General features: G+C 37.4%; 2 protein-coding genes across 2 annotated transcripts in view; both read left to right on the top strand.

Moving 5' to 3' along the window:
• The window catches only part of ME2 (malic enzyme 2), a 61,077-nt gene that overhangs the window by 5,765 nt on the left and 42,738 nt on the right, over positions 1–12,574 (top strand). Inside the window, exon 2 of the mRNA XM_075993862.1 lies at positions 8,789–8,909. Within this exon, the coding sequence (XP_075849977.1) occupies positions 8,802–8,909 (108 nt within the window). The 5' untranslated portion in view covers positions 8,789–8,801. The remainder of the gene's footprint in view (positions 1–8,788; positions 8,910–12,574) is intronic.
• On the top strand, positions 9,398–11,229 carry LOC105874236 (small ribosomal subunit protein eS4, X isoform-like). Its single transcript, XM_012769833.3, has one exon. It carries the CDS (start codon positions 10,206–10,208, stop codon positions 10,995–10,997), a length of 792 nt encoding a protein of 263 aa, XP_012625287.1. The 5' UTR covers positions 9,398–10,205; the 3' UTR covers positions 10,998–11,229.

The following is a 12,574-nucleotide window of genomic DNA, read 5'->3' as shown; positions in this document are numbered from 1 at the left end:
CACACACACACACACACAAATTAGCCGGGCATGGGCATGGTGGCGCATGCCAATAGTCTCAGCTACTGGGGAGGCTGAGGCAGGAGGATCATCTGAGCCCAGGAGTTTGAGGTTGCTGTGAATTAGGCTAATGAGCATGGCACTCTAGCCTGGGCAACAGAGTGAGACTGTCTCAAAAAAAAAAAAAAAAAAAGATGTGTGAAAGTCAAATTTGAGTAATTTGAAATTTAAAGGTGGCCAGAAGGAAGTTCTTTCAGACCACTGAAGCAAGGAGCCCAGTGAGGAATTCTCTTTTAAAGTAAATTGCTTTCCCTAAAAAATAAATTCGGTGGAGTTTGCTCAAAGCAGGCTCTACCTCGGTTTCTTCTTCTAGATCGTATAATATATAATCAATAGATATCTAGTTATTATTAGGTTGAGATAGTGAAGATAATTCATAAGCACACAAGTTTTTTTTAATGAAAATAAACTTGGGAAGCTTAGATAGGTGTATGTCTATTTTTTAATTTAAAATCAAGAAAGATCTTTTTCTTGATTTTTGCCTATGTTCATAATTAAAAAAAAAGTCACACAGGACAGAGTCAGGACTTTATAACTTACTTTAGAACATTTACTTTAGAACATTAAGAGTATTGCATGGTGGTGAGTCAATAAATTCTGTTGAATGCTTTTGAAGGTTGACTTTAAAGAAAATAAAATCTGATGGTGTAAGTTTTTTAGGGGCTAAAAAGACACGGACGGCTGTAGAGTTAAGTAGGAGTATGAGAGCAGTACTAACTTTAGGCCTCATTCTGGCCTTAGTGTGTGCTATGTGCTCAATAGATTACTAAGTCATTAAAACATAGCTATAAAGTGAAGAATAAACCAACTTTCAGTTCAGAATGATTGATTAGTCACATGTTGAAATCTCCTGCCCTAAAAACACAGAAATGGTAAGTAGAATTGAAACAAACACACACAGAGCCAAGTTTGAAAGCAAGAAAGGGAAATTTCTACATGCAGGAATGAGGAATGAACCTATAGCAGTGAGCTGGCGTGGAAGACAAATGTTCCGTGGGTAGAGTGGGAAAAAAATAATACATGAATATTAATCACTTTTATTTTTTAAAAAATGAGCTTATAGACAATAATTATATCATGAAAGAGACTAAAAATTTATATCTAGGCACTAAAAACATTAGAATAATCTGAAAGACTCTTGAAAAGGTCTTTAGGTATTTAATGAAGCCAGAATTTTAAATTGTGTAATAGGAACTGGTGACTATAACACAGAACTAAGCAGAAATGTAGACATGAAATAATTCAAGTGGAAAAACAGAGTATCAGATAACTGGGCTGGGCACAGTAGCTAACACCTCTCATCCTAGCACTTTGGGAGGCCAAGATGAGAGGATCACTTGCGGCCAGAAGTTTGAGACCAGCCTGGACAACACAGTGAGACCCTGTCTTTACAAAGAATAGAAAAATTAGCTGGGCGTAGTGGCATGTCCTTGTAGTCCCAGCTACTTAGGAGGCTAAGGAAGGAAGATTGCTTGAGCCCAGGAGTTTGACGTTACCTTGAGACCCTGTCTCCAAAAAAACAGAGAGAAATAGATAACTAAAGAGTTGTGAGAATTTGGACAGTGGAGAAATTACTTACTTTCTGGCTGTTATCTATATCTTTTATAATAGCCTTTACAATAAACCGACTTTTTAGAAGAAGCATTAGGAAAAGCAATTTACTATGGACAATAAAACTTAAAGCGGCCATGGTTAAAGACCTGATAAGAATTCATGATAATATGCAATGGTCAAGGAAATTGGTTATATCTGTGACATTTAAAAATGTAGTATTGGAGTTATGACTGATAATGTATACTAAGCCATTAGATTTCTAGGCATCTTGTACAGTTTTGGAACACATATTAACACATTCATACAAATATGACTCCAAAAAGGATTAAACATTATTTCTTCTTTGACCATGCTTTCTATATAATTGATCATTTCTAATAAGCCTAATATGTTTCTCATGGTCTTCCAGGGGCCCTTTTGGAATATCCAGAAGTTAGTTTGAGGTCACAAAGAGTTAGAATGTGAAATTTGATTTTGGGAAGCTTGTCAGATATGTCAAAGGTTTAAAACACTTTATCAAAAATAGGATCACAGGTCCACTGTGAAATCATATTCATTTAGCCAAAGTGATAATTTAAAAATCTCAAAAAGCAAAAATCTTTATTCTTTGATAGAAAGACTCAGTTTTTCAAACAATCAAAAGACCTAATAGAGACAGCCTGAGGCAAACAGAATCTTTCTTTATCCTCTTTTTTTTTTTGTAGTTTTCTTAAAAGATGAACCAACCAAAGTCTTTTTCTATTTTTTATTAATACTGCATGAAAATCTTGTTCAAAAGAGAAAAACAAATTCAGTGTACTATTACTAAAGCTAATTTTAATGCAACTTTATAAACAAATTCATCAATCAACTTTGACCACAAGATTTCCATGAAGCTTTTATGACTGCTTACAAAATTTTTTCTTTCCCCAGCTTTTTATATCTGTTAAGTAGTATCTATGTCATTTTCCTCTTCACTTTGAACAACCTTTAAATACGCTCTAAACTAGACAAAACTCCTTTTCTTTAACAAAAACTACATCTTTATGTCTTTCTTATAACCTTCACCACCAAAAACACATCCTACTTTTCTTATATACTTTGTATACGGAATTGTTTTCTTTGTATCTACTTGTTTTAATTACATATGTTACAGTTTTCACTCTTAATAACCCTAATTTCCAGTAAAAAGCCTAGAAGTAAATGACTTAATTGTTATGTACTAGGTGCAGAGCCCAGGACAGAGGAAGAGCTGCAAACATGATGCCTAGAGGACCCCTCCCAGCATGGCAAGGAGGCACAGCTGCACCAGGCAGGATGGGGCTATATTGGGCACTGCTCTGCAGCTAGTGGCCCAGGCACTGTGGACACACATAGGTCCCCAGGCCTCCTTATGGCCACCTGTTTAGACCATAAAAGCTCAAAACCAAAGATGTAAGCTCACAGACAAATCAAGCAAGTATCAAAAATATCACAGAAGAAATAGTTTTATGACCTTAAAACATCTAACAAAGATAGTATAAATTTGACCAGTGGACCCAGGCAAAAATGTCTAAATTATATTTAATATTGACAATTCTAAAGATATATCTATTTTATTTTACAAACAATTTTAAAACTAGAGAGAGAATTTAAGCTTTTTGAAGAAAGAGTTTGCAAAGAAGACACAGAGGAAGATTAAAAATGGATGATAATGGGGCCGGGTGTGGTGGCCCATGCCTGTAATCCTAGCACTCTGGGAGGCTGAGGTGGGTGGATTGCTCGAGGTCAGGAGTTCGAAACCAGCCTGAGCAAGAGCGAGACCCCATCTCTACTATAAATAGAAATAAATTTAATTGGCTAACTAATATATATAGAAAAAATTAGCTGGGCATGGTGGCGCATGCCTGTAGTCCCAGCTACTTGGGAGGCTGAGGCAGTAGGATTGCATGAGCCCAGGAGTTTGAGGTTGCTGTGAGCTAAGCTGACGCCACAGCACTCACTCTAGCCTGGACAACAAAGTGAGAGACTGTCTCAAAAAAAAAAAAAAAAAAAAAAAAAGGATGACAATGTAACAAAATCATAGGAATTTACTGCAGTATTATACTGATAAGTCTAGGAAAAATCTTCACTGTATTACTGAGCTCAAGGCAGAGCTCATTAATGGATAGAACCAAACTTAGCACTTTTGGGGCTTCATGAGGAAGACAGAGGACCCAGTAAAAGGAGTCAGCAGCGTATTAGCTGTGTTCCTCAAGGAGTCTTTAAGTCTCTCTTAGATCCCTTTATGTAATAACCAGAACTGATGTTTTCTCTCAGTAACATTTCATACACTGACCACCAACTGGAGGAAAGAGAAGCTAGATGCATGATTGGAGGTAGCAGGAGGGCTAGAGGCAGATGGAGGAATGTATTGTAGAGGAGCCAGTCTGAGGAGATCTTAAGCTTCCTGAAAAGGCCAATGAAATTTTCCATTCTTCTCAGCACAAATCATGCCAACAGGAAAGAAAGAGAACAAAGGGACAAAATACATAATTTTAAAAATGAGGGTTCAGTAGATTGAAAAGAATTCCCAGGGGAGAAACAGGATCCAAAAGAGAAAAAAACAGGCCTTTTAAAAAAAATTACGGCCCAAATACTAGCTTTTAATTAAACCAACTTTTGACTATTGAGGTCTTTTTTTTTTTTTTTTTTTTTTTTTTTTTTTTTTGAGACAGAGTCTTGCTTTGTTGTCCAGGCTAGAGTGAGTGCCGTGGCGTCAGCCTAGCTCACAGCAACCTCACACTCCTGGGCTCGAGCGATCCTTCTGTCTCAGCCTCCCGAGTAGCTGGGACTACAGGCATGCGCCACCACGCCCGGCTAATTTTTTCTATATATATTAGTTGGCCAATTAGTTTCTTTCTATTTATAGTAGAGACGGGGTCTCGCTCTTGCTCAGGCTGGTTTCGAACTCCCGACCTCGAGCAATCCGCCCGCCTCGGCCTCCCAGAGAGCTAGGATTACAGGCGTGAGCCACCGCGCCCGGCCTACTATTGAGGTCTTTAAAAACAAACAAACAAAATCTTTTCAAATCTCTTACCAGATTTAGCTAGGACAAGCAACCAATATTCCTGGATTTTGACCTTTTTTTTTCCTTTCTTTTAAACCAAAGGTACCTGCCAGGTGACTCAGAACCACAACCAATAGGCCTGTAGCATGAGGCCTCTCCAAAGAGGTACAAAGAAGCAGATCCAGAGCCACCTCCAAAGATAGCTAAAGGGAAAAAAGAAACGTAAAATATCCCCCTGAGAGCTGGCAACAGTCAGTACACTTGACACAAATCGGATCCATTTGTGTTCAGCCATACTGGTTTTCCTTGTGGGGTCCCCAGTCTTTCAGTTGGCTGCCTGACATGCAAACTCAGTAACTTGTGTGCCTCTGACAGGCAGCAAGCCAAACTCTCTTGGAATGGTCTCAAATCTATGTGTGATTTTGAGGTTTTATGCTATTGATAAAATATTCAGAAATGAAATCATTTTTGAAGAATACATTGATGAAGATTTTATATTGCTGGCTTTTCCTCTTAGTCATCATTTTTATGTTCTTTCCATTTTCTGCCTTGTCAGTGTTTCTTTAAGGCTTACAATTCTTAAATTTTTTTCCTTGGAACCATGGGCAAAACCATCCCTACTGTCTTGGCTTGGCTATATCTGTACAATGCTTTTTCCCTTTTTTGACAAAGAGCAGGAAACCTTTCAAATAATTCACACATTCTTTTCATCTCTTCCCTTCATGTCTTGAGTATTTAAAGCTTAATTGCATGCATGACTATTTAATGTGAGTGAAACATTCTTAGCAGTATCAAAAGACTCCCAACACTGCATCACATTTAATATCAGGATGACCATTCACAGCCAGATGCGTTGGTGAGACACTAAGCCTCATACAAATGGTCTTGGAACAGTAAGTCACACTTCATTTCAGAGGCTGGTGAAAGAAAGTGGAAGGGGAAGCATAAAACAACATAGTTAACTTGCAAACTAGAGTGTTTCAGTGTCCAGGAATAAGTGATCAGCAGTACTTTTAAAACATCTCTTATTTGAGGTCCTTACCTTTGGATTCAGATATCTGTAGAACTAATCCAGAAATAGTACTGATACCACTCAAACGTACGTACGTGTGTGTGTGTGTGTGTGTGTGTGTGTATACAACACAGGCAGAAAATTTTAATTCCTGCCTTTGAGTTCACAGGAATTTGTAGACTTTAGAGTAGGGGTTGGCAAAAAGCTTTCCTGTAAAAGACCAGATAGTAAATATTTTAGGCTTTGTAAGTCACATGAATTTCTGTCACATATTGTTTTGGGGGTTTTGTTTTGTTTTACAACCTTACAAAAATGTAAAGAACTTTCTTAACTCAAGAACCTTCCAAAACCAGGCCACAGCCTGTTGCTTTTTAGAAAGCAAGCCTAGCTTTGAGTGCCAGACTACACTACCATAAACAATATTGTTTTTTTTTGTTTTTTTTTTTGAGACAGAGTCTCGCTTTGTTGTCCAAGCTAGAGTGAGTGCCGTGGCGTCAGCCTAGCTCACAGCAACCTCACACTCCTGGGCTCCAGCAATCCTCCTGCCTCAGCCTCCCGAGTAGCTGGGACTACAGGCATGCGCCACCATGCCCAGCTAATTTTTTATATACATATCAGTTGGCCAATTAATTTCTTTCTATTTATAGTAGAGACGGGGTCTCGCTCTTGCTCAGGCTGGTTTTGAACTCCTGACCTTGAGCAACCCGCCCACCTCGGCCTCCCAGAGAGCTAGGATTACAGGCGTGAGCTACCGCACCCGGCCAACAATATTGTTTTTTCCATAAAGCAGTACAGTCTTGAGATACTTGGGAAGCCAGTTACTTGTCTGATGATGAAATTTGAAGTGCAGTGGGCATTTTTTTTCCTAAGAAATTCTCTTGGCTTCAGTATCTTAAAAACCTGTTCTAAACATTAGGGAAAAATGAAACCGGGAGAGGGATGTATGGGAACTCTGCACTATCTTTACAGCTTTTGTGTGAATCTAAAATTACTGGAAAATAAAAGTTTATTTTAAAAATCTAATTTTTAAAGATAGCACTTCTGGGATTTTCTCTAGTTGGTCAAGCTAAATTTTTGTTTTGTTTTTATAAACAAATGCAGCCTAACTACCAATCTACATATTTTTGGCATTGATGTAAACTTTAAGCTATCTTTTGGTGGCTTTAAAGTTCTACTTGCCAGAGGCTGCTCCTCTATGGTAGGAAGTTTGAAAAGTGAAGCCAAAAAATCCTTTTCTTGCAACATCAGTAGATAAATAGCTAAAAGTCACATCTTTCAGCCCTATATTTAATGCCATTTTAGTCTTTACTGAGGTCTTACTCTGCAATTAGATTGCTACTGTAGCATTTGTTAGCATAGTTGATGCTAAAGTACTGACTCTTTAGATTTCTGTCTTTTAAAATTTATTTTGGAATAATTTCAAAAGATCATATACATTATACTCCTTTGCCCCTTAATACTTAATTGTGTATATTCAGAATAAGGATATCTTATATATAGTCATCAAATTCAGAAAATATAGAATTATATAATATATAATACTTTTATGTAATCTACAGTATATCTTCCAATTCTGTCAATTTTCCCCATAATGTCCTTCATAATATTTTTCCCCAGTATACCATACAGTTTGGGATTAGGTTTTGCTTTTAGTTATCATATGTTTAGTCTTCTATAAATTGCAATAGTTCCTTGGTCATTGTTTTTCATAACATCAACATTTTTAAAGAAAACAGGTCACTTATTTTGTAGTATGTATGTATCTCTTGATTCTTGATGTGTCAGTGATGATAGAGATTTCTTGTTTTTGTGGTCATGTTTAAGGTACCACATTTATATAAAATATCTAGGTAAATCCATAAAGTCGGAAAAGAGATTGGTGGTTGCTAGGTACTGGTGGTAGAAGGGGAATGTGGAATAATTGCTTAACAAACCCGGTGTTTCCTTCTGAGATGATGAAAATACTTTGGAACCAGGTAGAGGTGGTGGTTATACAACATTAAGAATTTTCTTTAAAAAAAAAAAGAATTTTCTAAATGCCTCTGAATTGTTCACTTTAAAATGGTTAATTTTATGTTACATGAATGTCACCTCAAAAAAATTGTTAATCCTTATGCAAATGATTTGGATGCCCTTCCATATACAGACCATTGATTTCTCAGCAAATGGAAGTTACATTTGAAAAACTTACTGCATGATTGTTGCAAGCATTTGTAATATTTAAAGAAAATGGGAAATTCTCAGTTTTGGTAGAAGAATTGATAAGCAGAAGAATCTGTTATCACTAAATATTTAAGGTTTTATGTATAGTTCTTCATTTAAAAAATTCCCATATGTTTGTGATGAATGCAGAAGTTCTTCATATGTTTTCTAGCCAATTTACATGATTTGTTTATATTAAATAACAGGTTTTCTAAGATAAAAAATTCTAGTTTCTTCATGTATTTATTCACTTATTTATTAATGAATGAATGACAAGGTCTTGCTCTGTCACCCATGCTGGAGTGCAGTGGTGCTTATAGCTCACTGCAGCCTCCAACTCCTGGGCTCAAGTATTCCTCCTGCCTCAGCCTCTGGAGTAGCTAGGACTACAGGCATGCGCCACTACATCCAGCCCGAGTACATTAAATTTAAACATTGAATATAGCACATTAAAATTCTAAGTCTAGATTAAGAATCTGGATAGTTTCCCTTCCTCTTAATATGTATGCCTCAGGCTTTCCTGTTATTTACTTTCCACCTTCAAGCTAAACTCCCACACTCCTTAAATGGAACTTACTTTGCTGTTTACTAGATGTTACCTTGTTTCTTAACATCTTAATTTGTTTCTTTCACAAGCTTCTATGCCAAGCTTGTGTGCATAGAAGGAGGTCAAATGCTTTGCACAGTGTCTGACATATAGTAGGTGGTACATATAAAGTAGCAGTGATTATTATCCAAGAATTTAAGAGTGTTAGGAAAAGTAAGTCTTCACATTCACCTTATTGTTACCCTTTTGCAACTGTTACAAATTGAGAAAACATAAATGTATTTTGTAAAAACATTTTCACATGTGCAAAGATAAGCTTTTTTAAAAATCTGCTTTTGAAAACTGATACTTGATGTACATGCGGTTCTGTTTCTCATCAGTGATTTATTTGCTTCATTTTTCCCAGGTGAAAAAAAAAGATGTTATCCCGGTTAAGAGTAGTTGCCACTCCTTGTACTTTGGCATGTCGTCATTTGCACGTAAAAGAGAAAGGCAAGCCACTTATGTTAAATCCAAGAACAAACAAGGTTAGTAACATTAATATCAAAATATATTTTCTCTCTTTCTGGTAGAGGTTTGATAATTTTTAGACAGATAAAAGTATGACTTTTTTTGTAGCTTTATGATAAGACTGTTCAGAGCTGTTTGCTTTTTCTACTTACCATGCTTCTCAACATGGCAAGAATCATGGCTGCTTTATACCTTCTAAAGTTTACCCCTCAGAACTTTTACCATCAGAAAAGAATTGACTTTGCTTCCTAATTCTAGCTGGAAGGAACAAAGTTAGGGAGGGAGGGAAGGTGGGGAGAGGGGGAGGGGGAGGGAGAGGGAGGACAGTGATTAGACATACATTTTTAAAAATTCAGAATTCAGTACTGCCTTTAATTACTGATTCATTAACCACAGCAGCAACATACTCTTAAAAACAATATTTATACATATGTAAAAATTAATTCAGTCTACAATGTTTGAAGCACAAACTTGATTTAACATTTCTTAAGTCCCCAAGAAGTTCATAACCCATGAATTTGGAATCACTAATCTATATTCTTGATGTGTCAATGATGATAGAGATTTCTTGTTTTTGTGGTCATGTTTAAGGTACCACATTTATATAAAATATCTAGGTAAATCCATAAAGTCGGAAAAGAGATTGGTGGTTGCTAGGTACTGGTGGTAGAAGGGGAATGTGGAATAATTGCTTAACAAACATGGTGTTTCCTTCTGAGATGATGAAAATACTTTGGAACCAGGTAGAGGTGGTGGTTATACAACATTAAGAATTTTCTTTAAAATAAAAAAAATTAAATGAAGCTTGAGGAAGGATATTTTAATCCTGTCTTGTTTTTGCCTATGTCCTCAAATCTTGTTTGCTCTTCAAGGTGCAACTCATTTCAAATTCAGTTCTCCTGTACAGCCTTTTCCTGCACCATAGACTAAAGTAATTGCTCCCTTCTCTGAAACTTCATAGCAGTTTTTATCTTCCTGTTTCTTTGACAAGTAATCAATATGTGTTGCTTTATATTTCTTTCCATGTCTTAAGCTATTACTGAAATCATTGATGGTAGTTATATTTTCATGAATTTATATCATCTTGACTATATTTCAGGCTCCTTTTGGGCAGGGACCATTCAGATACTTCTTTGTATCTTTTTTAGTGCTGTGGGTATAATAGACATTTGATGAATATGTTGGTTTTTTATCCTTATGAAAATAATTTATTTAATACCTACTCTGGAGACTTAGGGGTTATGAGGAACTTACAAAGCACATTGAGTGGCAAACAAATTTCATGAGGGGCTCTTTCTGTGCTTAGCGCAGCCATGGCCCGCAGTCCCAAGAAGCATCTGAAGCGTGTAGCAGCTCCAAAGCATTGGATGCTGGATAAGCTGACCGGTGTGTTTGCTCCTCGTCCATCCACCGGTCCCCACAAGCTGAGAGAGTGTCTCCCACTCATCATTTTCCTAAGAAACAGGCTTAAGTTTGCCCTGACAGGAGATGAAGTGAAGAAGATCTGCATGCAGCGCTTCATTAAAATCGATGGCAAGGTCCGAACTGATATAACCTATCCTGCTGGATTTATGGATGTCATCAGCATTGACAAGACTGGAGAGAATTTTCGTCTGATTTATGACACCAAGGGTCGCTTTGCTGTTCATCGTATCACACCTGAGGAGGCCAAGTACAAGTTGTGCAAAGTGAGAAAAATCTTTGTGGGCATAAAAGGAATCCCTCATCTGGTGACTCATGATGCTCGTACCATCCGCTATCCTGATCCACTCATCAAAGTGAATGACACCATTCAGATTGATTTGGAGACTGGCAAGATAACTGATTTCATCAAGTTTGACACTGGTAACCTGTGTATGGTGACTGGAGGCGCTAACTTGGGAAGAATTGATGTGATCACCAACAGAGAAAGACATCCCGGGTCTTTTGATGTGGTTCACGTGAAAGATGCCAATGGCAACAGCTTTGCCACTTGCCTCTCCAACATTTTCGTTATTGGCAAAGGCAATAAACCATGGATTTCTCTTCCTCGAGGAAAAGGTATCCGCCTCACCATTGCTGAAGAGAGGGATAAGAGACTGGCAGCCAAACAGAGCAGTGGGTGAAATGGTCTCCATGTAACATAATAACATGTTAAAAAGTTATTTGGGGCCGGGCGCTGTGGCTCACGCCTGTAATCCTAGCTCTTGGGAGGCCGAGGCGGGTGGATTGCTCAAGGTCAGGAGTTCAAAACCAGCCTGAGCCTGAGCGAGACCCCGTCGCTACTATAAATAGAAAGAAATTAATTGGCCAACTGATATATATATAAAAAATTAGCCGGGCATGGTGGCGCATGCCTGTAGTCCCAGCTACTCGGGAGGCTGAGGCAGGAGGATCGCTTGAGCCCAGGAGTTTGAGGTTGCTGTGAGCTAGGCTGATGCCATGGCACTCACTCTAGCCTGGGCAACAAGCGAGACTCTGTCTCAAAAAAAAAAAAAAAAAAAAAAAAGTTATTTGTACTTAATTAAAGATATTACAGTGTGAAAAAAAAAATTTCATGAGGGAGGATAGTCTTAAATGCATTACAGTACTTCAATAAAGAAAATAAGATCTAATGCTCTGGAATCTCTAAAATAAGATCTAATGCTTCTGAAATCTCTGAGGTTGAGTAACATCTGTATAGTTACGTCATTGAAGGGCCATTTCTGGAAATCCCTTAAACATCAGAAAGAGTTTGTTTTTGTTTAAGAAAGAATATAGATTAGTGATTCCAAATTCATGGGTTATGAACTTCTTGGGGACTTAAGAAATGTTAAATCAAGTTTGTGCCTCAAACATTGTAGACTGAATTAATTTTTATATATGTATAAATATTGTTTTTAAGAGTATGTTGCTGGCTGGGCGCGGTGGCTCACGCCTGTAATCCTAGCACTCTGGGAGGCCGAGGCGGGTGGATTGCTCGAGGTTGGGAGTTCGAAACCATCCTGAGCGAGACCCTGTCTCTACTAAAAATAGAAAGAAATTAATTGACCAACTAAAAATATATATACAAAAAATTAGCCGGGCATGGTGGTGCATGCCTGTAGTCCCAGCTACTTGGGAGGCTGAGGCAGGAGGATCGCTTGAGCCCCGGAGTTTGAGGTTGCTGTGAGGTAGGCTGATGCCACGGCACTCACTCTAGCCAGGGCAACAAAAGTGAGACTCTGTCTCAAAAAAAAAAAAAAAAAAAGAGTATATTGCTGCTGTGGTTAATGAATCAGTAATTAAAGGCAGTACTGAATTCTGAATTTTTAAAAATGTATGTCTAATCACTGTCCACCTGTTTATAAAACTTTTTTATTGCAGTAAACATAATGTGAAATTTACAGTTTTAACCATTTAAAACTTTACAATTCAATGACATTAAGTACATTCAATTTTGTGCCCTCACCACTATCTACTTATAGAACTTTACTTTATCTCAAATGGAAACCTAATACCCATTAAGCAGTTGCTCCCCATTTCACATTTCCACTGCCCTCCCAGCTTCTGCTTTCTTTTTCTGTAGATTTGTCTATTCAGGTATAAACATGAAATTCCTTATGAAAATTTTTAAAAATTTCTTATACTTTAAAAGGTTGGACATCACATGCTGGATTATAAGCAGGAGTTTAGGTGCTAATTTGAGCTCTGCCATTAACTAGCCATGAAAATCTGGCAAATC

This window comes from Microcebus murinus, chromosome 17 (assembly GCF_040939455.1).
Source record: "Microcebus murinus isolate Inina chromosome 17, M.murinus_Inina_mat1.0, whole genome shotgun sequence".
NCBI classification, from domain to species: Eukaryota; Metazoa; Chordata; class Mammalia; order Primates; family Cheirogaleidae; genus Microcebus; species Microcebus murinus.
The sequence above is the reverse complement of the archived record's forward strand: the minus strand, read 5'-3'. Positions and strand labels throughout refer to the sequence as shown.